This window comes from Chlamydotis macqueenii, chromosome 23, assembly GCF_036417535.1.
Source record: "Chlamydotis macqueenii isolate bChlMac1 chromosome 23, bChlMac1.mat, whole genome shotgun sequence".
Lineage (NCBI taxonomy): Eukaryota > Metazoa > Chordata > Aves > Otidiformes > Otididae > Chlamydotis > Chlamydotis macqueenii.
Window position 1 is genome coordinate 917,007 of NC_141578.1, and position 21,341 is coordinate 938,347.

The following is a 21,341-nucleotide window of genomic DNA, read 5'->3' on the forward strand; positions in this document are numbered from 1 at the left end:
CGCCTGACACAACCAGGGATGCTACAGGGGCTGTGGTGTCTCACAGTGTCATCAGGACGGTTGTCCCTAGGCTCCGTCCCTTCGGCCTCGACCCTGAAGCTCACGTGCCAGAGCCACGCGGAGCCCAGCTGCCTCCCCCCTCTCCAGAGGAAGCCGAGGCTGGCCCTCAGCAGGCTCCCAGGAACAGGCTTGCTTCCCAAACTGCACAGCGCGGAGGAAACAATAATAGAAACCAACCCCCTTGAGAAAAACCCAGGGGCTGAACCACAACCACTGGGCTTCGTCTACACTGCCTGCTGCTCGACCTTCGGGCTGGGAGAGAAAAAAAAAAGTATCCTTGGAAAAAGAGAAATCCCTGCGTTAGGCATTGCTCCGCGCCCCACCAGCGTTCCCAAGGCTCCGGGTAGGGTTGCAAAGGGACGTTCACAGAAACCACAGAGCTACGCAAACCCTCCCGGCCTCCCGCCGAGCTCCGCAGTGACATCTCGCGATCCCAGGGGAGGCGAGGGGCTCTCTGGGATGGATGGAGACGGCCGGGAAAGCCAATGGGATGCAAAGAGTGGGGGGGAAAAAAATTCCTCCTCCCAGCAAGCAAGAGAGAAACTGAAAACAGAAAATGTTTGCCCATGGAGTGTCTCGCTGGAGCCCTTCCCCCTGCACTCGGTGGCTCTCTTGCCGTGCCTCATTTGGTGGCAGATGCAATTAAATCGGGGCCGCCAAAGGTCGCTCCAGTCCAAGAGCCGACCCAGCTTTGCAGAGATGTCCGAGTCGGGCGCCGTGACGCCGGCAAAAGTTTCTCCTGGAAGCTTTCCAGCCGAGGAGTTTGTTGGGATCATCCTTTGCCCACAGATAATCTGTTTTGTGGCAAACGAACTCCAGCGAGCACCTCGGGGACCTCCCCGGCCCGCTCCATCCGTGCTGGCACCCGTCCACCGAGTCCCACCTCGGTCTCCGGATCCCCCTGATCTCAGAGCACCCCTCGCAGCCACCCAGCAGGATGAGGCACCCCGGGCAAGCAGACCCTGAGGCAGAGGGTGGGTGGCCGGTTCAGAAGGGGACCCCAGGGCTCCTGGGCCCCAGCCCTTCTCACGGGAGGGACCCAACCCCTCCGCAGCTCCACAAACCAACACCAACACGGCCAATATCCACAAGAGCTCACGAATCTCTCCTCCCCCTGCCTTCAGCTCCCAAACACCCCAAATCCCAGAGACCAAACACCTTCCCAAGACCTCTCCCACCTGCCCAGCCACGGCTTCAGCCTGGAAAACTAGGATGTCCCAAACCAGCCTGCGCATCCCGCTCCGCACCACCGCCACGCAGGGATCGACTCATCTATCTGCTCTTAAAATCCTTCCCACGCCAGCAGTGAAACCGGGAGAGGTACGCTGAAGCCGATGAGCCTTCCCAGGAGTTACGCCACGGTTAATAATATTTAATGCCTTGTTGCGTGCCAGAGGACGCGTAGTCCCGACTCAGCAATAATTTACCCCGCGCAACCAGCTGCGGACAGTCGAACAGGGAAAATCTCGGCAGCTCTGGCTGCCACGAAGGGAAAGCGTGGGGAAACACCACGGGACACGGAGGGAGCCGCAGTGGGCAGCTGAAGGTGGGGGGGGGGCACCGCGCGCTCAGACCCCCCGTTTGCAGACCCAGCCCCTTGCAGGGCTCTCCGCCAGGATACGTCTGAGCCCGGAATCGCATCCCAGCTGCTGTTTTCCTTGCAAATGCAGTTTCCCGGAGCGGGGAGCCGGGAAATCCAGCCGCGATCTGTACCCACGCACCACGAAGCCGATGCTCCTGCGAGAACGCCGTTTTTGTTTTTTTTTTTTGCCACGACCCAACAGCACCGCGTCAACCCTGCAACCGCGGCCAAGGCAGAGGGGCCGCCTTCTGTTCTGATCCACAGCTCTTTGGAACAAGATTGTCTTGTGATTCCAGACCCGCACCGTGCCGGCAGTAACAAAGTCCCGCCAATAAAAGCGAGGCCGAGTTATTTAATGGTCGGCGTTATCCCATTGTTCCGCTGTTTAACATCATGCGTCCGTGACCGCCTGGCCCTTCCCTGCCTCTTTCTGCTGCTCCCGTGCGGCTCAGCCCCGACACCCGCAGTTATTTTTTTCCCCACGCCCAGAGCAAGGAGCGATGCTTTAGGATTAATTAAAAGCTGCGCTGTGTGTTGTGCACAGGGGAAAACAGCAAAACGAGGCGTAAAACACCACCCTTCAGCCAGGTCTCTGCCGTTTCTCCGTGCCTGCCATTTCGTCCCCTCTCTTGACACCAAGCTAAACTGGCCCCATCATTTTGCGCTCAAACAACCCTCAAATTTTAGAATCCCCCACCTCCATGAAGCCAAACACCAGCCCCGGGGAGCAGTGGAAGCAGTTCCAAAGTGGATGGATGCAGAGGAGCAAAAAGGGACGCAAGAGGGTGAAATAGGAAAAAAAAAAAAAAAGAAAGTCCAGGCAAGCTCTGATCCGCTCTGTCCCAACACCGGCATCTGCTGCAAGAGCCGAAACCAGGCTGCTGGGATGGGGAGACCCCAAATCCTGGAGTATGGGACCGGCAGCAGGGGCACATGGGGAGCAGGGCAGGATCTTCTCGGTGCTGGGAACAAAATCCACCCACGCCAGCAGAGCCCAAGGGCGGACACGGCACCGTGGGATCCCGGATCTTGTGACCCCAGGGTCACAACCACCCGTGGCTCCCATACCCCATGGTCACAGCCATCCCTGGATCCCATGTCCCAGGGTCATCATGATCCCTGGCTCCCATATCCTAGGGTCACAACGATCCCTGGATCCCGTGTCCCAGAATCATAGAATCATAGAATGGTTAGAGTTGGAAGGGACCTTCAAAGCCCACCCAGTCCAACCCCCCTGCCAGGAGCAGGGACATCTCCAACCAGATCAGGTTGCTCACAGCCCCGGCCAACCCGGCCTGGAATGTTTCCAGGGATGGGGCATCGACTGCCTCTCTGGGCAACCTGGGACAGTGTTCTACAGCCCTCATTGTAAAAAACTTTTTCCTAATATCCAATCTAAATCTACCCCCCTCTATTTTAAAGCCATTACCCCTCGTCCTGTCACAACAGGCCCTACTGAACAGCTTGAACCTGGATCCTGATCCAGGTTCAGGATCATCCCTGAACTGACTTGCCCAGGCCTCAGCCCCGGCCTGGGCAAGAAAAAGGCTACCAATGGGTTTGGTACGGCTTGGAAAGCAGGAGCAGAACCCCAGAGCGTGTCTGAAAGTTGCAAGATTTTTCCCCCTGCCTGGGATTCGGAGCTGCTGGTAGCGGTTTGGGCTGAAGCTTTAAATCAAGGAAGGGCCCTGGGCATTTTCTGCAGCTGGGAGACACTGGGAGCGCTGGGAGGGGAGGAGCGGGGCTGGATGGAGGGGAACTCCTGCTGGGGTCCGACCCACTCGGGAACGCGACCCTGGGGCTGGGGGGTGGAATTGGGATTAGAGGGTTAAGGAAGGGGATGGGAGGGAGCACGTGACTGGCGGTGGAGTGGGGGGAGTGGGTGGGGGTGTGCGTGGGGAAGGGGGTGCTCCGCGATCCCTCCCTTCCCATCACCACCATCCTCCTCCTCTTCCTCCCCGGCCCCCCGCACAAAAATCCCCCCCCCCCCCCCCCCGTCCCCTCCAACCTGCGCTATGGAAGCACCGGGCCGCCTGGCCTTTCCCCTCCCTCACCGGACGGGACCCGCCTCGAGTTTCCCCCGGCTTCCCCTCGCCTTCACCGTGCCTCCCCCGGGCCCCCCCCGGCCCCGCTGCCCACCGGACAGGGCAGAGCCCCCCAGCTTGGGGGTCAGCGGCCCGGGCCCCTTCGCCGTCACCGTGGACGGGAAGCCCTTCTACCCACCCGGGGCTGCAGGTACCGGGGGGAGCGGCGGGTGGGGGGGGACCCGGCCCCTTCTTTCTCCTCCTCTCCCCCTCCCCAGCCCATTCCGGGGGCCTGATCCTGCCGCTGCCCTCGGTGTTTGCCGGGACCCTCAGCCCGGTTTCCTCCCCCCTGTCCCGTCCTATCGCCGACACTCTTCCCCCTCCCGGCTTCACCGCGGTGGTCGCTGTCGCGATATGGCCCGGTCGGAGCGGGGCCAGCCAGGGCGTCCCCCGACGGCAGCCGGTGCTCCCGCCGATCGCGCGGCCGGGACTATATGGCGACAGAGATTGTGGTCTCCAGGATCGCTCCCTCCTTCCAAAAACGGGGAGCAGGGGGGGAGAGGCGATGGGAGAGACCCGGCCCCGCTGCCGCGACGGCGGGGACCGGCCCGGGCAGAGAAGGGACCGGTCCTGACGGGGATGGAGCCCGTTACCGGCCACGGAGCCCGGTCCCGGCCCTCGGTGGCGGGGGATGGCGCTGGAAAGGCCCGGCCGGCCCCCGGGGCTCCGGTTACCGGGGCTCCAGGCTCGGGCAGCGAGCGGACCCACGGACCCAGCAACACCCGCCGCATCCTTGCACTTTTCCTCCCCGGTCGGGGCGGTTTGGACTCATCCCGTCTCTCCGGGACTTCCCGGTCCCACGGGCCTTTTATTCTTCCCCTCTCCCGAAAAAAAAAAAAAAAAAATTGCTTTAATCTAAAATAAAAAGGCAGCGCCGCGGGTGTAATGGGAACCAGGTGGGGCCCAGTAAAGCCTGGGGTTGCAGGGGGAACAGGTAGAAAAATCCCCGGGAATAGCAGGGACACCGGATCGGTCCTCTCCACCCCACTTACCTGCTCGTGGGGCGGTGGGAGGCGATGCTGCCGTCCCCGGGGGTGCCTTTGGGTGACGGCCGCGATGTCTCCCCCCGTCCGGTTCCCGAGAGCCCTTTCCGTGCCCCCCATCCCTTCGCTAATGATGCCTTTGAGTTCTCCTTTCCCCTCCCGGTTAACCCAAGGATCGCACAGCTGTTCCCCAGCTGCTGCCTTCCCCAGCGCCGCCAAATCTTTCAGGGGGTATCAGTTTAAGAAGGAGGGGGGGAAAAAAATCTCTATCTTCCCTTTTTCCCATCCTCTTTGTCCCCCCGCACCGCCGTGTTTATTTAGCTACGCGCCCGTATCCTGCTCCCTTTCCTGCCTTCTCCTTCTTTCTGGCCATTTATTTATTTGTCTCCAATGCCGAAACCCATGGGTCGCTCGGAAATGCAGCACGTTGCCTTTGAAAAAGCGGGGAAAAAAACCCAAACCCAACGCGTTTATCGGATGGCTTTGTGCAGCAGGTTTTTTTTAATTTGGGGCATTTTTCCTTATTTTTGGTCATGTTTGGGTTTTTTTGCCTTCACTCCACTCCTTGGCGGGATTTGGTTTTTTTACCATTAAAACCCTCCGGCCCGGCAGCTGAGCCCTTTGGAGGACAAAGCCAGGAGGAAGCGGTGATTTGGCCTCGTCCCTTCGCCGGTTGGTACCGAGAGGGATGGGGAGCAATCCCCCCCCAGTCCCCCCTCTCAGATAACATTTTCCCCTTAATTCGAAGCAGCTGCACCTCGGCTCTCGGCTGCGCCGTAACCCCCAAATTGCCTTCATTAGGAAACAACCAAAAATCAAAAGCGAAAGTCTGGAAAAGGCCACGGCGGGGGCTGGTTTCGGGGGCAGGGAGCGCCAGGTGGGTCGGCGGGATGGGGACCCCACTCCGCCGGGATGTGAGGGTGAACGGGGCGGGAAGCAGGATCCGTCCCAAAAGAGGCCGTTTCCCCCCTCGCCGTTCCCGAGCATTGCGCTGTGCCCAAGGCCCGGCCGTGGGCCCGATCCTGCCCCTCCAAAGGGACCGGTGGTCTCCACCTGCGGCAAACTCGAGTTTCTGGAGCTGGTGCTCGGGATAAGGGTGAAATTAGGGCAAGAAACAGCATTTTTGGGTCATCTCCTTTCTAGGTGAAGCCCCCTGCATCCCCCCGTCTGCTCCAGTCCCCAAGCCGCCCCCCCCCCCATCCGCTAAGTCCCCCCTCAGTTCTCCCTTCACTGATTCGGCTCCTCAGCATGCCCTTCATGCCTCAGCACCTGGCATCAGCTCATCACCCCACGCCCGAGTGTGGGGACAGACAACCCTCACGGGAGACAAAAGTGACCTCCGAAATGCGTGGCAGTAGCTTATGCCCCTGAATTCAGTTCATGGGACAGCCCAGAGACACAGCAGCGGCGAAGGGAATGGGAAAAATCCCCAAATTTCTTGCTGTGGCCTCACAGGAGGATGGGGAGGGGGAGCTCTGCTGGAGCAAAACAAGGCGGGGGCTATTTTTTGCTTTTTTCCAAATGGTTTTTTGAGAGTTACAGCTACAGGGAGAAGCTGGGCCGGGGGCAGGCAGAGGCTCCCCTCAAACCGAGCTCCAGCACGGGAGTCTGGATATGGCCCAGTGCTGGGACGGACTGGGGTCACTGGTGGATCCGGTGTCTCTGCCCCAGGTGAAGCTGAGCGAGGCGGAGGCGTCAGCCCGTGCTAGGAGGGAGCGGGAGGAGGGGGACGAGAAGAGTTGAGTAAAGTCCTGTCTGCAAGACAACCCTGCGCTCACCTTCTCTGCCCCCCTCCCCATCCCTCGGCAGCAGCATCCGAGAGGGTCCCCGAGCACCCGCTGCTCCGGCCAGGTTTCCCCTCGCATGCCCTTGAGGGTGATGGGTTTGACCCCCTGCCTGCCTGGGCCGAGCCACTTTCTCCTGGGACTGCACCCTAAAAATGCCCCCAGGATAAGGGGGACCATGCAGGGACGGGAGGGGAGGGTTGGGGCTGCGGGCAGGAAGGGCTCTTGGCTTCGTTAACACCATTAACGTCATTAACACCGCCCTGTCTCGTACCTCTCCCCCTGCCAGGCGGCGAGAAGGGATGCAAAGGCGGGTACCAGGGGGTCCCCACAGCCTGCCGCGCCCCCCTGAAAGCCCCCGGGGAGCCAGGGTGCCCACTGGCAGCACCCCTAGGCCACCTCTGGGAACACGGGGTCCCCGAGCTCACCCAGCCCCTGGCCAGGAGCAAGAGCAAGAAGCGCAGGAACAGGACGACCTTCAGCATGTTCCAGCTGGAGGAGCTGGAGAAGGTTTTCCAGAAGACTCACTACCCTGACGTCTACGCGCGGGAGCAGCTGGCGCTGCGCACGGACCTGACCGAAGCCAGGGTGCAGGTACGGGCACGGGTCCCCGGCTCCCGTGGGGATGCCGGTTGCCTTGCCAAGCTTTCCCCGTGTTCCCTTCTCTCCGGCACAAGCCAAAATTTGTGAGGTCGCTGCCACCCTCCCCTCCCTCAGCATCCCCAAACGTGATCCCCGCCACATCCATCATCGCCAGCCGCCCCCGGCTCAGCTCCCTCCAGCCCAGGACCAGCAGCAACAGAGCTGCCGTCCCAGGAGAGGGATCCCGGCATGGATGGGACTGGGCACGGCGCACCCCCGGACGTGGGGCGGGATGAGGCCCTCCCTCATCATGCTTGCGTCAGGCCAGCGAGCTCTTTCCGGAGACATCTCCGTGTGGTTTGAGGCTCCCAGCAGGGAGGAAGGCGAGGGCAGGCGGCAAGGGGGCGAGCAGGGAGCACCCATCGGGTGCTGGGTGCCTCAAGCCACCGAGTCCTGGGTGCTGCCCTCCCCCCGGGACAGGAGCTGGGGACAAGGCACAGGCAGGGGATGCGCACCCTGAGCCTGCGTCCGCCCAGCACCCACCACAGCCTCCGAGCCCCAGTTCGGGGGGGATTTAGATGAAATCACATCCCAGTACCACGTCCTCCTCTCTGGGAAACGCTGCTGGAGCCGCCACCACCCCAGCCGGCTCCGGTCCCCAGTCCCGGTCCCCAGCTCCATCCAGCAACGCGGAGGGGACGTGCAGGTGATATTTCCAAGACGGATCAGAGATATTCCTGCTCTTGGCCGATGAGCTCCAGCAGGGCTGAGCACAAGGGCGGCTTTTTCCAGTCAGCTCCAGTTTACCGGGATGCTGGGGTGGGATGGGTTCTGCTAGGGTTCTTCTCCCGCCGGGAAGCCGAGCGTGGGCCCGGGCAGAGGGCTGCCCATTTCCGCCCGGATGGGCAGGGGGTCCCCGCGCCTCAGCCCCCTCCTCTGTCCCCCAGGTCTGGTTCCAGAACCGACGGGCCAAGTGGCGGAAATGGGAACGTTATGGGAAAATCCAGGAGGTGAGAGACGCCACGGTGGCTGCCTGCGCCAGCCTCACCCCCCCCCACCCCGGGGCAGGGGTCCCATCTCCTCGCACCCAGCGGCCCCGCGGGGTGACCCACGTCACCGGGTTTTGCCCCTTTTCCCCCACAGGCCCAGGGGTTCCATCCGGCTTTGGGAAAAACGTGGCCCCGGATGGAAAAGGGGGAAAGACGCAGCACCACATTTTGCTGTGCGCAGGACGATGCTGCTTCACCTCCCCGTCCACCTCCTGTGGGAACGTCCTTTGGGGCAGGTTTTGGGGTGTCCCCCCAGAAACCCCCTTTAGCCACCTCACCTTTTCTGCAAAATTGCCTTTTTTTTTTTTTCCCAACATTGAAAAGCGTGAAAATAGTTTAAAACTCAGCTTCACGCGCATCTCCCACAGCCGCCCTGCACGGGTTGGGGGGAGGAAGATTTTAACCAACATTCAGCCCCCCCCCTCCCCAAACAATTAAAATAAAGCAAAGGCACCCATGGCTTTGCACCCTGTGGGCGGGGGGGTGCAAGGGAGGGTACTCCCCACTCACATCTGGCCTCCCCCTGCTTCACTTTTGGCTTTTTTTTTGGGGGGGGTCATTTTTTCCAGCTGCAGAACAACCTGTGGCAGAGGTCCGGCCCCAGGAACCCCGCGGGGCTGCTGCCCCCCGAGAGGATCCCGTCCCCCTGCGTGTCTCCGTACCCCCACGCTCACAGCAACGTCGGCGGCTTCGTGGGCATCCCCGCATCTCCCAGCCCCCACCCCGGCATCAACAGCCTCTACCCCCTGCACGGCCTCACCCCCCCGGCCCTGGGCGCCCACCCCTTCGAGCCGGCACCCGAACACGACTACAAGTCGCCCACGCTGGCGCCGCTGAGGGTGAAGAGCAAGGAGGCGAGCAGCACCCTGCTGAACTGGGCTACGTGAGCCCCTGAACCACTCAGCCCCCCCAATGCCCAGAGCGCATCCTTCCCCCCAGCACCAGGGTTTGGGAGCGGGGCGGGGTCACCTTTACCCCCCCTGCCCATGCACCCCAATCTCCACGAGCTTTCCTGCATCCCAGTTCGCTCCATCACGCTGCTGTCGGCCACCCCTGGGTGAGGGGGGGGGTCAAAGCGGGGCTGCTGGGGGAGGAAAAGGGTCACCCCAGTGGGGCTGGATCTAGCAGCTCAGGACCCCAAAAGCGGCTCCCCAAAAGCCTGAGCCCCCCCAGCCACCTTCAGTGAACGGGACTGGATGGGGAGAACTGGTGGGTTGCAGCACGGTCACAGCCTCTTGCCCCCCACCCCATCCACCCTGGGGGGCACCGGCTTTGGATATGGGGGGGGGGGCTGTGCTGGTGAGGGGAGCACCATAGCAGGGGGGACAGGGTTGTTTTGGGAGTAGCTCTCCACTCCCCAGCTGAAATTTGGCTGCCGACCCCCAGCAACAGCAGAAATGGGGGTCTTCACGTCCCATTCCAACCATACTGGGCAGACCCACACAAGCTGGGAGACAGCTGCTGGTGCTTGGGGTGGGGGGTTACTGGGGGCAGAGCAAAACACCCAGCTGTGCTGGAGGACCCCCGAAGCCCCCCAAACCACTGGCAGCTCTTTCTGCTCCCCCTCAGAGGGGTAGCAGTCAGGACGACCCCCCCCCAGCACGGCCATTGGCTCCTGCAACGCACAGAGCCCCCCCAGGATGGGCAGTAAACCAGCATGGGGTGGGGGGGCTGCAGGGTTAATGACACTTAAATCAAAGCCCATTTTCTTGTGGGGTCACCCACAGCACCCCATGCTGTCACCCCTCGCACCCAGGAGGCGGGGAGGTGCTTTAATCCCAGTGAGTAGGACCCCCATCCCAGCTGCCCCAGCTGGGGAGTTTGGGGAAGAAGGGGTCAATTGGGAGGGTTCTCCCCATTTTGGGAGCCCCTCAGCAGGGGTACCTGCACGTCTGGGCTCGGGTGTCCGGGGAGGGGATCCCCTCATCGCATTCGACGCATTTCGACATGTTTCATCTGCTCCGGGGGTCCCTCCAAGCGCCAGGTCATGGTGGCACGTCCCACCTCGTCCCTCCAGCCAGCGTGACACCCCCCCCCCGCCCCCCCTGCAGGCAAACGGCCTAAACCAAGTCAGGAAGGGGTCTCCCCTCGCTCCCGCTCACCCCATCACCAGGGGATGCCATCACACCCCCAAGAGCCCCCTCATGCCAAAAAAAATCCAAAACTGCGATGCCGCCCTGCCCCCAGCTCCCAGTCTCCTGCATCCTGATGCTGGGTGGGGGGGAACTTCTGTCGGGCACTACAGACCCCCCCGGGGAGGCACCCAACCTGCCAGTCCAGCCCAGTTTGGGACAAAAAACAAGGTTTCCAGTCCAAATTCTCACCCACCAAGGTGGGTACCCCCGAGGAGGCAGCCCAGGGCCCTGCCCACACACCCGACGGGTGTGCACCCTTCGCCCGGGACGTCTCGCGGCCTGGCCCTCGCAGGCCCCCTCTCAGCGGCGGGGGTTTTGTGATTCACTTCTAAACAATAAAACACATTTTTAATAAGTTATTTATGGCTGCGGCAGCGCTATAAAAGCCGCGGTCTGCGCCGGCCCCGTGCAGCTGGGGAGCATTTTGGAGCAGGAGGAGGGGAGCGAGGTGTGATGAAGGGCTCGGCTCACACCTCATCTGGGCCGGCTCCTGCACCAGGATCGGGTTTTGGGGGCCGGGGGGGTGCTGGGGGCACCCAAGTGAAAGGAAAGCACCCTGGGGGGGAAGGGCTCAGCACGTTTTGCCCATCTGTGTGTCACCCACTGCAGGGCGACAGCGGCGTTTGCACCCCCTGGCCGGATCCTGGGATTTCACCCGCTGGAACCGGCCCCTCTGCCAGGGAAACCGAGGCACAGCAAGGCGTAAGGCCGGGCACTGGGGGTGGTGGGAGCCGAGGCCAAAGAAAATCCCAATGACACCACCAAGCCAGAGTCAGAAATCCCAGGGCAGAACTGGGGGAGGGGTCAGGCAAATGCCTGTTTGACCCTGCCAGCTCCTGCCCGTGCCCCCCCGAGGTCACCAGCCCCCCCAGGGCAACAGATCTGGGTGCAAGATAAATAGACGTCAAATCTTTCGGAGACAGGACTTGAGGAGTGAGGGGGGACAAGGACACGACACCAGGTCAGCCCCAGGGCTGGGTCCCCCCACTGCTGCTCCCTGGGGGCAGGAGGGAGGGGGAAGCAGAGCCCAGCCGCGCTCGGGTGGGATTGCACCAAATATTTATATACACATACAGCTCATCCACCCCACCCAGCGGGGCCAGGCGAGACTGCAGTCTCCGGCCCCGCAGCCCCTCCGCCAGCACCCTCCCAGTGCCCCCGACCCCATCACCGCGCCCGCAGGCAGGGTCTGGGCAGGGGGACAGCAGCCTCCGCCCCCCCGTGTCCCGCAGCAGCACCGAAGGGCCCCTCGTTCCGCATCACCTCACACCCCGCACCACCGCCCGCTCCCCCTTCTCGGCCCGGGCTGCTGGGGGGCAGGAGGAGGGTGACGGCGATGCTGCCTCCAAAAGCATCAACCAGGGGGACACATAGGTCCCCCTCCACCTAATGGGGGGCTCCCAGGGCACTGTGGCCCCCACCAAGCCTTCGCCCTCAGCTCAGGGCTGAGCCTGGTGCAGCCTGGCAGGAGGCAGAGGGGCAGGATGGTGCCTCGGAGAGGACCCCCCAGCTCCGGCCTCTCCCCCAGCCCACTACAGGGGGTCAGGGCACCCACAGACCCCCCAAACCTCGCTCCCCCTGCCCCTCAGAGCAACGGGTCAGCCTCGAGATCTCCCCAAAGCACCCCCTCCTGCCTTCCCATCGTCCATCACTGCAGCAGCTCCTCCCAGGAGATGGGTCGGGAGAAGACCTCTCGCTCCAGCCACAGGTCGTAGTTGACCTGGAAGTCCTCGGGCAGGTCCACGCGCTGGCCCAGCACGCTCTGCAGGCAGTTGTCCACGGGCAGAAAATCGGGGTTGCTGTGCGCCCGGTCGTAGCGACGCGAGTTGAAGCGCTCGATGCTGGCACGCAGGGCACACTCCTCCGCCTGGAAGTCCCAAGGACGGGCGTCCAGGTCTGGGCAGAGGGAAGAGAGGTGTCAGAGGGGAGCTGGGGGCCCCTCAGTCCAGATCCCTCAGGAAAGGTCACTGCAGGTGCTTACAAAGGGCAACACACAGGGCACGGAGCAGGGAGCCCCCAACAGCTCCAACACCAGCCATTGCCAGCCTTGGCCCTCTTCCCTGCAATGCCACCACCCCAAATCCCTCCCCACACCCCAGACTGAAGGACCACACAAGCCCTGAGCAGCAAAGGGACACTTCTGGGCACGGACACCGCACGGAACGGGAAGGACAGCAGGTAACGGGATGCTCCACAGCCACCGCAAAGGACGTACCGTTGCCATAGGCCCAGTCGTCGTTGAGACGGTGCCGCACTTTCTGGTAGATGGCCGACATGGTCTTCATGTTGCTCTTCCTCCACTGCCGGCCCAGGTATTTGGTCTGCACCTTGAGCAGCTTCAGCACGTAGAGCTGCATCATGGCCTGCTTCACCTTCAGCGCCCGCTTCAGGATGGGCGCCGACTTGAACACCACCAGCATCTGTGGGGAACGGCGGGGTGACGCGGCTGGCAGGGACACGTGGGTCCCTCGCCGCGGCACGCGCTCTCCCTCTTCCCCTTCCGCTCACCCTCCCTCACCTCCCGCTCCCCAGCGAGGCCTGGGGTGCTGTGGGAGAGGCACCCCAAGGTATCCACAGCCCCCTCACCCAGTTCCAGACCCCCTGTGACAGCTGAGTCGCGCTGGGCTAAGCCCCAGCGGGCTCCCCGGCCCTCACCATGGTGCGGGAGTGCTTCCACTTGGTCAGCTTGTTCAGGATGCGCAGGAGGTTTATGCAGGAGAAGAGGTTCCTCCAGCAAAACTGATTGTTGTCTCCAGCTTCCTGGGGGAAAGCAGAGGCAGGGGTCAGGCCAGAGACTGGAGCGGGGATGAGGAGAGGCTGGTCTGGGCTGAGCACCCTTGCCCAGAGGGGCACAGCACAGCGTGCAGGCAGGAGACCTCTGCCAGCCCCATACACCCCCCCAGCAGCACCAGGGGCCAAGTGCAGGAGCGCTGAGGGGGCCAGGGCTGGGTCCTGGAGCCCTGCTGCCTCCCCGCGCCCACAATTCCCCCTGGGAAGCACCCCAGGGTGCCAGGACTGGGAAGGGAGCGACTCACCAGGCTCTCTGCCGTCAGCTCCGGCAGCTCGTGCACCACGCAGTATGGGTAGTCCAGGACAGAAATGCTGCCGAAAGGAGAGGGGGTGTCACGCTGCTCCCCCGATCCCACCTGGCTTGGGGGCAACGCAGCCCCACACCTCCCACCCACCGGAGATCAGCTGCCATGGGTGCTTCCCCAAGTCTGCCTGGGCCCAAGCTGGGGTCAGGGAGGGACCATGGAGGGGCAAAGCAGAGACCCTCTCCCCACGCCCAACAGGGACGTGGGGGGACACCCTCCTCCATTACCTGTTCTTGGCAGTGATGTAGGACATGATGTTCTGGTTGAAGAACTTCAAGATGAGCGGGATGCAGTTGGCAAAGACCAGATGCTGGGCCATGTACTCAAACTGGGGAGAAAGGCGGGTGAGTGGGGACCCACCCTAGGTCCTGCCCACCCCCAAAGCCCCGTGCAGGGCGGCCGGACCCCGGCCCACCTCACCTGGTAGATGTGGTTCAGCTTGAAGTGCTTGAGCAGGAGGAGCAGCACGGCAGAAATGGCTTTGACGATGATCTCCTTGTGCCGATTGACATCCACGCCCAGCTTCATGCTCTGCAGCACTGTGGTCCTGCGGGACACAGAGGGATCCTTGGGCTGAGGCACTGCCCACACCCCACCGGCCCTGGAGGTGTCGGCGGACAGTCCTGCCACCTCCTGGGCTCTCAGCAGCCAGTTCCCAATTCCTGGCACACCATCGAGCAGAAGGTGGTCAGATCACCCAGGAGGCCTCAGCACAGCTGCAGGCCAAACCACGCCACCCTGCCTGGTCCCCTCCTGTCCGACACTCCGCTTCCCACTGCCACCCAGCTCCTCCGCACGCCCTCCACGGTCACTCACGGCATCTCCTCCGGCAAGACGTCTGCCAGGATGTTGATGGAGTCCGTCTTGGCTTTGGAAGTGGGGGCTGCGGCAAGAAGGATCTTCAGCAGAGCGATCTGGGGAGAAGGGAGAGATGGAAAAGGAGATGGGAACCTGGGGGACCTGCGAAAAGCCTCCCTCCCAACTGCAGGAGGGAATAACAGGGATGTATATGTGAGGAGGGAAGAAAATCTGGGGGGCATCACTGGAAAGGGATGGAGCAGTGGAGGGAGGCCCCCTCCACTGAGCCCAGGGGGCCCCAGTGCTCCCCAGCTCACCATGTACTGCGGCAGGCTTGGCAGGAGGCCCTGGTACAGGATCTCCGCAGGGACTTGCTCCACCTCCTCCTCCCCCTGGTGCCAGGAGAGACCAGAAAACCTCATACCAGGAGCTGCACCAGCACTGTGGGCCTGGCTCAGCCCCAGGCTCCCCGACCCCGAGGGCAGAAGATATCCCCAGCTCTGGCCCGAAGCCTCCTCCTTCCCCAGCAGAGCAAACCCCAGCCCTGCCAAAAGGCCTGGAGGTACCCAGTGCCTCCAGCTCCCAGCCCAGGTGCTCTGTCCCACCTTCCCCCCCACACTCACCCCGGAGAGCGGGGAGCGCAGGTACTCGTCCTCCATGTGCACCTGCACCTCTGCGATCGACGTGTATTTGTGCTGCACGGGGAGAGAACGGGGGGTCACACCCCAGACCCCCCATCGACGCTGCCAGCCCCAGCCCGGACCCCTCATTCCTCTAGGTCTCTCCAGGGACCTCTGCTACTCCTGTCCCAGTGGTGACCGATGTTGATGGGCAGGGTGGTGGTCACCGGCCTCACCTCTGGGCCACATCCAGTAAGAAAGGGACGAAGCCAGTAAGGAAAAGGGCTTGGCCATCCTGGGAGATCAGGGATGGGATGAAAACTTGAGGCCTCTTGCGTCACAGGGGTGAGCAAGTGGGAGAGGGGTCAGGAAAACGCACCGCTGGCTCTGACCGGCAATCGGTGCAGGGGGACAGGGAAGGGGCACCCACACAACAGCAGGGGCTGGAGGAATTTGTCAATGCACTCACCAGCTTCAGGGTCCGGATGCTCTCGTGGATGGGCCTGGGCAAGCCCACTACGGTGTTGGTGTCGCTAGAGAGAAGGGACAGAGCCAGGCTGGGTGCAGGCAGGAGCAAACCTGAGCCACCACCCTTGGGTGGGTCAGAGACCAGCACCCCGAGAAGGAGCCGGCGAGCTCAGGACTTCTTCGCAGCCAAGCGGACGGCAACGGCAGCCCCCACCCTAGTAGCCTCTGCCGTAACCCTCCTCAAACCAGCAGCCCACCACCTGGCTGGCGCTGCAGGAACCCACCTGCCCAGCGTGTAGCCGATGAACTTGCTGCGGCTGGACTCCAGGAACATCTCAATGTCCTTTTCTCTGCAGCAAAGGGACAAGGGGAAGAGTCACACCTTCCTGCTGGGCTGTACACCACAGCCCCAGGAACAGGCCAGCAGGAGAAGCCTCGCGGTCAGATAAAGGAGATGGCGTGGAGCCCACCCCACCGAGGGAACGGCCACCAAAGCGACCATCAGACCGATCACCCCATCCCCAACACCTTCCCCACATCCCCACTGAAGTTCTCAACATTCAACAGCCTCTGCTTCTCCCTGAGGTCAGACACACAGACTCACCGGACCTTGGGGGCCCAGGGCAGCCCCTTGGGGCAGGTGATGCGGTCGCTGGGGGGTTGCTGGATGGGTGGAGGCATCACTTCATCCCGTTCCAGGGGGAAGGTCTCTCCCTCCAGGCTGTTGTCATCATCATTTTCCTCCTCCTCCTCCCGGGAGTCATCAGCTTTGTAAGGGTCCCGCTCGTTGAAGGCATCGAGGTTATCCTGCTTAATCAGGGCCTGGAGAGAGAGAAGCAGGCAGGTGAATACCCTGGAGACAAGGTGCTCCATGGTTGGTGTCCAGATCCTCGCCGTTCCCAGCCCCCTGCACCAGCCTCACCTTGTGCTCCCGCCGGCCTCGCTTCTGCTGCTGCTCGATCAGATCGGAGGCGGAGGCGGGCGGGGAGGCAGCTCGCATGTTGCGGATCACCTTAATGCTGTCCTCCGGGAGCGGAGGGAGGCCCAGGATCTCCCGCTTCTCTGCCTTCATGCTCTGGAGCTCCTCAAAGCCCCCCAGCGTGCACTGCAAAGAGAGACCACGGCACCCTGAGCGCAGGGGACTCCACGACACGTGGCACCGGGCGCTTCTCCACCTGCCCTCCCCATATCCTCTCTCCAGGAGTCCCGAATCCTTCCCCAGGGTATAAAACAAGAGCTGCCTGTCCCCATGCTGCTGCTGCCATTGTGAAAGGCAGAAGGGACAGGAGGGTGCTCAGGCATCCACAACTGAAGTGTCTGGACCTTTTCTTTCATGGAGACCCCAGCCGAGGACCTTGCTTTGGGTCCACCCTTGGTATCCAGCTCCAGACACCAATATCCAGAGGTCCCCTACAGAGTGAAACCTGGGAGTGAGTTTGACAGGGCACAAACTACTCAGCTGAACGCCAGAAAAAGAAGCTGGAGAGATTACAGCCAGCTTTGAGGGCAGACCTTCCTTCCGCAAGACGCGTGCCGGCACACCCCACGGCCTCTCCTTACCAGCACAGTCTTCCAGAGCAAGAGCAGCACCTTCTTCATGGGGAAGTGCGGAGCGTGGCCGCTGCAGAATTTGGTCACCATCCCAAAGAGCATGACAGAGAAGGGCTCATTGTTGTACAGCGGGGCTCCTGGAACCACACGGCAGCGATAGCCAGGCATTCCTCATCCCTGTCCTCACCCCACCACCAGCACCACCAGCCCCTGCACCCTCACACGGCCTCTGCAGTCTCACACCCCCCATCTCCGAGATCCTCAACTCACCCCAGACAGCTCCTCTCCTCCTTTCCAAGGCCTTGTAACCGCCATAATTTCTTACCTCTGTCTTGACAGGAAATGACAGCCCAATATTCGATTTTTTGCCCCAGGATGAGAAGACCCAGACAGCAGAAAAGATTGGCTGGCTTCCTCCGCTCATCCCCCTTTGCCCCACCAGCAAGGTTCAGCCTAGCAGAAACCAACCCAGTGCTGCCAGTGCCTATTACTGGGGCCTAGGGCTGCACACCATCTCGCTCTTCAGCCCTGGAACCCTCCGCCTCATCAACCCCCAACGCCTGCTCCTCACCCAGCTCTGCGCGGAAGGTCTGTCTCATGCTCTTCCACTCGGGCTTGTCCCCCTCGGCCTCCTGCCGAACAGTCTCCACAATCAGGTACATGATGTTCAGCAGCACCCTGCAAAGAAGCAGAAGGTCAGAGGTTGGGATGAGTTATGGAGACACCACCAGCACCCAGGGCTCTGGGGGGAAGCTCTGGTGCCTGCTGGCCTGTCTCAGCCCACTGAAGAAACCAGCAAACGCTGGGACCCCGGCTCACCCCCGGAGCATCCCCTCCTCCCAAGCGTCGCTCCGTACCTCAGGTCCGTGCTGTCAGCCAGGGAGATGGCCGGCTTTCTCACGGCACTGCTGCAAGCCGCGCTGTTACTGCGGAGGGAAAACAGCCTCAGAGGGGCCTTTGGAGACATCCTAACTCTGCCAAAAGCAACCCACAGGCCAGAGCCAAACTGTGGAACAGGTATTGCTGCACGGGTGCCCTGTTCCCAGCGCAATCGAGGGAGGAGGAGCAGACCCATCTCTGTCTGCTGCCAGGCAGCATGGCTCATAGGGAATTTCTGCACAAATCAGGTACAGTCCTACATTCCATATCCACCCGGAACAACAGGAGTCATTCCGCTGGCTGCAGGAACCAGATTATGGATAGACAGACCAGGAATGGGACTGCCACAGACTGCAAAAACTCCTGCCGAGGAGCTCCCGAGCCGTTTCTGAAGTGTTTTCCCCCAGTACTCACTCAATCTCCATGTTCAGCAGCTCCACCAAGGCGTTGAACGTCCCCACTTCCAGCAAGAGGAAGATGTTATACCTCATCCAAGCCTGCACCTCGGCCTCGGAGCTGCACTCCCCAAACGTGCCTGCAACGATACCCGCGCTGGCTCCCATCTCCACCGGGATCCCGAGGCCCTCCCACACCGCCAGAGCACTTTGCAGGGGAATGAAAAACACAGCCTTCGTTTTAAGGCAAAAAGGCAGATACAGAAGAGAGAACCGTCCTCCTGCGTGTAACATAGCCGAGGTCTGGCAGAGCCGGGATAGCACGGGGAAGTCAGACAAATTTTGGACCAAACTCCCCTAAACTGTCTGGCTTCCATGAGAATTAGCTTCATTCCAGACATCCCAAGTCAAATCAAGGATGCAAGGAAAAAAGTTATTTTAAATATTTTAAATTTATAGCATCCAAGCCATTAACTGGATTTATTACTGGAGCAATGGGGAAAATAAGGGGGCGGAGGCCCGGTGTCACCTTGGGCAACATAAAGGATGGCTCGGGCAACCCTCAGCCTCTTCTCCCGCGCGGTGACCTCCAGCCCATCGAGAAGCCGCATGGCGTGGGTGCGGTGCTGGTTCTTGTCCAGCTCCGTCCATTTCTTGTCCCGCACTGAAAAGCCAAAGCAGGCAGGATGAGGGCACGGGGCGCCTCTGCCTGCCCTGGACACAAACATCACAGGAACAGCTCAAAAGGATTCGGCACAATGGAAAACAGAGCTGCCCCAGGGAACGCTGTGGTCCCGGGAGGAATGCCCAGGCGTACGCGATCGGCCCGGAGGGACCGACTGGATGAATCACATCCATCTGAACCAGCACTGGCAGCTGATGGGAAATGAGCTGGATGTTCTGGCTGCTGCCAGTAGGTTCCAGCACAGCCGCCCTGGTGCCAGTGAGCCAGCTCGGACATCGACATCAGCAAATGCTGAACGCGCTGGGAGGCAGCGAGCTGCGCTGCAGGGCCAGCCCACGCAGGCTAACGAGCTCTCCACGTGAACGTTCTCAGTGCACAGCGCAAGCTTTCTGACGCAGCATTAATGCATCAATCCCCACGTCTCCTTCAGAGACCCCTGTCGCTCCCCAGAGGGGCGAGAGGTCCAAGAGGAGGGTCTTACCATGGATCCTGAAGTCCTCCTCGAAGCACTTGCGGTTCAGCAGGAACTCTGGCCCTTCTGTGTAGCTGTACAGCTCTGCCGAAAGAGCACAGAGAAAAATCTCCAACAAACTGCACCGAGCCGTCAGAGAAAGCTGTGACCCAGCTATGTTAAATGCAGTTTTATCCAAAATTAGGGAAATGCAAAAAAAATACCCAGCATAAGGCTAAAAATATTAATTACATATCACTTCTCTTTTAACGTGAATGAGGTGTTTAAAGACAACAACAGAGTAACACTGGAGTTGAAAGAGCTCCTCTAATTGCTACCAGGAAAGAAAATCATGGCTAATTAATTGATCCATCAGGATGAGTCCCTCACCAGAGAGCTCTGTTGCCCATTTGTCGGTATCTGCGTATTCAAACTCCAGGTCTGGGGACTCCGAATAGCCCTGAAAGCAGAGGCAGAATTCAGTTAAATCACAGCATTTTTCAGGAAAACCAAAATCCCAAGACATTCACAGTTCACCTCAGCCTCTCGCGAATCCAGGATTGTACCTTCTGTTTAAGACCAAAAACGTACCCGCAGCAGCGTAAACGTTACCAAGGCAACTCCTGCCCACCTCCCGCACCTCCATCCCAGCTCTGCCGCACTCAGCCACGCTGCGCTTCGCTGGTGGGCAGCCCCTGCCACTGCACCACCGCTAAAACACTCCAGGAGCCTCCAAAGCCCAAAAAATAAAGCAGGAGACGGGCTGTGTTTACTCTCAGGGGGTGGAGCCGGTTATGCAGGACCAAGGAGCTCTGAGAGCTCACCCATTTTGCACAGACAGGTGAAAATTTGGGCTGGCCCCCCAGCAGATGTGAACAGTGAGAACGAAACAATTCCAAGCAGCTTTGTCGAGGCTGAAAAAAAAGTCACCAGGAGGAGCCTTAGAGCGCAAAAAGCCTGCTCCCTTTAAGCAAGTCATCGAGGCAGAGCCGCAGCAAAGCCCTCCTGCACCCCAGGGCACCCGCTCCTGAGCGCGGGGCAGATCCAGCCCCCCGCTGCTGGAAGGGCGGAGGGTCTGTGCTGCTCTGTGGGGCTGGGAGCTCACACAGGCCTCCTCAGGGCCCTCTCCTGTCATTTCGGAGAGCGAGCGTCTCCCACCCTGGTGAGGACACGGGGGAAGTGGACGGCTCTGGAGCCATTCTAGGAATAAAACCGGATTTGGAGGACGTGACGGAAAAGCTGTGGGATATATCAGCTCCACCCAGACCCACATAACCCTCCTGATCGCCCCACGGCTCAGGGGACCCCACCGGCCCCTCGGCGTTTCCACGGAGAGGTCGGTCACCTCTCATCAGAGCCACCCCTGGACCGAGCACTGCAGCGGGATCCGACCACCCAGCCCTCGCCGTGCCCCGGCCGGTACCGGCCGGCAAAGCTGGGGAGAAGCCCCCGGCCGGGGCAGCGAGAGCCCAGAGCAGCTCTGGCGTTCAGAGGCCCGGGACCGCGTCCCCCTCATGCCCCAGCCAGGTCAAACCGACCCAGACTCGGCGAAGAGACTGGATGAACGGGAAACCGGTACCGACTCGAGCCCAGTACCGACCCAGGCGGGCTGCGAGCAGAGCCGGTACCCAACCGGTCTGGCGGAGAGGGACCAGGGCAGGGACGGACACCGGAACCCGTAGGGCCGGCACCTCACGGGCAGGCCCCGGGCGGGGAGAACAGCCCGGCCCGGCCCGGCTCACCCCGCCCGGGAAGGCCGCACCACCCCCCCGCCCCGGCGGCTGCGGCGCTGACCTCGGAGTCCTTGCGCGGCGGGCGGCCCAGGTCGCGGGCCTTGCCGGGCGGCACCGCTCCGCCGCGGGCCTTGTTGTTACCCGGGACCGGGACCGGCCCCGCGCCCCCGCCGCCACCGCCGCCACCGCCGCCCGGCTCCATGTCAGCCGCCCTCCGCCGCGCCGAGCTCTCGCGAGGACTTACCCCCCCCTCTCGCGGGAGCGGCAGGGAGAGCCGGGGCAGCACCGCCGCCATGCTGGGAGTGGCACCGGCGGTGGGGGGGAGTGGGACGGGACGGGACTCCGGCCGCTCGGCCGGCTGCGATGCGGCGTCGTCCCCCGCCGCGGCGGCCGCGTCCCTGCCCAGC

General features: G+C 61.9%; 2 protein-coding genes across 3 annotated transcripts; one reads left to right on the top strand and one right to left on the bottom strand.

Moving 5' to 3' along the window:
* Window positions 1–3,657: 3,657 nt before the first annotated feature.
* Window positions 3,658–9,144, top strand: ALX3 (ALX homeobox 3). Its single transcript, XM_086765950.1, has 4 exons — window positions 3,658–3,877; window positions 6,783–7,087; window positions 8,023–8,085; window positions 8,694–9,144. The coding sequence occupies exons 1-4, from the start codon at window positions 3,658–3,660 to the stop codon at window positions 9,009–9,011; spliced, it is 906 nt and encodes a 301-aa protein (XP_086622076.1). The 3' UTR covers window positions 9,012–9,144.
* A 1,456-nt stretch (window positions 9,145–10,600) lies between these two features.
* STRIP1 (striatin interacting protein 1) lies at window positions 10,601–21,318 on the bottom strand. Of its 2 annotated transcripts, none has more exons than XM_086765625.1 (21): window positions 21,179–21,318; window positions 19,592–19,661; window positions 19,232–19,306; window positions 18,595–18,729; window positions 18,085–18,205; window positions 17,649–17,717; window positions 17,363–17,469; window positions 16,801–16,928; window positions 16,163–16,345; window positions 15,845–16,062; window positions 15,525–15,590; window positions 15,242–15,305; window positions 14,776–14,847; window positions 14,470–14,544; window positions 14,171–14,268; window positions 13,775–13,901; window positions 13,582–13,682; window positions 13,295–13,361; window positions 12,915–13,019; window positions 12,475–12,679; window positions 10,601–12,155 (listed from the first exon to the last, which is right to left on the bottom strand). In XM_086765625.1, the coding sequence occupies exons 1-21, from the start codon at window positions 21,227–21,229 to the stop codon at window positions 11,908–11,910; spliced, it is 2,385 nt and encodes a 794-aa protein (XP_086621751.1). In that variant the 5' UTR covers window positions 21,230–21,318; the 3' UTR covers window positions 10,601–11,907. The 2 variants fall into 2 exon arrangements, with proteins under 2 accessions (XP_086621751.1, XP_086621750.1); XM_086765624.1 differs by lacking the exon at window positions 21,179–21,318 and adding an exon at window positions 20,996–21,136.
* Between the last annotated feature and the right edge of the window lie 23 nt (window positions 21,319–21,341).

Coding starts and splice junctions, on each gene's coding strand:
- ALX3 (XM_086765950.1), top strand. CDS start 3,658: ATGGAAGCACCGGGCCGCCTGGCCTTTCCCCTCCCTCACCGGACGGGA. Junction 3,878..6,782: donor CTACCCACCCGGGGCTGCAG/GTACCGGGGGGA, acceptor TCCCCCTGCCAG/GCGGCGAGAAGGGATGCAAA. Junction 8,086..8,693: donor GTTATGGGAAAATCCAGGAG/GTGAGAGACGCC, acceptor CATTTTTTCCAG/CTGCAGAACAACCTGTGGCA.
- STRIP1 (XM_086765624.1), bottom strand. CDS start 21,136: ATGGAGCCGGGCGGCGGTGGCGGCGGTGGCGGCGGGGGCGCGGGGCCG. Junction 19,662..20,995: donor CGCCGCGCAAGGACTCCGAG/GTCAGCGCCGCA, acceptor CTCTGCTTTCAG/GGCTATTCGGAGTCCCCAGA. Junction 15,306..15,524: donor ATCGGCTACACGCTGGGCAG/GTGGGTTCCTGC, acceptor CCTTCTCTCTAG/CGACACCAACACCGTAGTGG.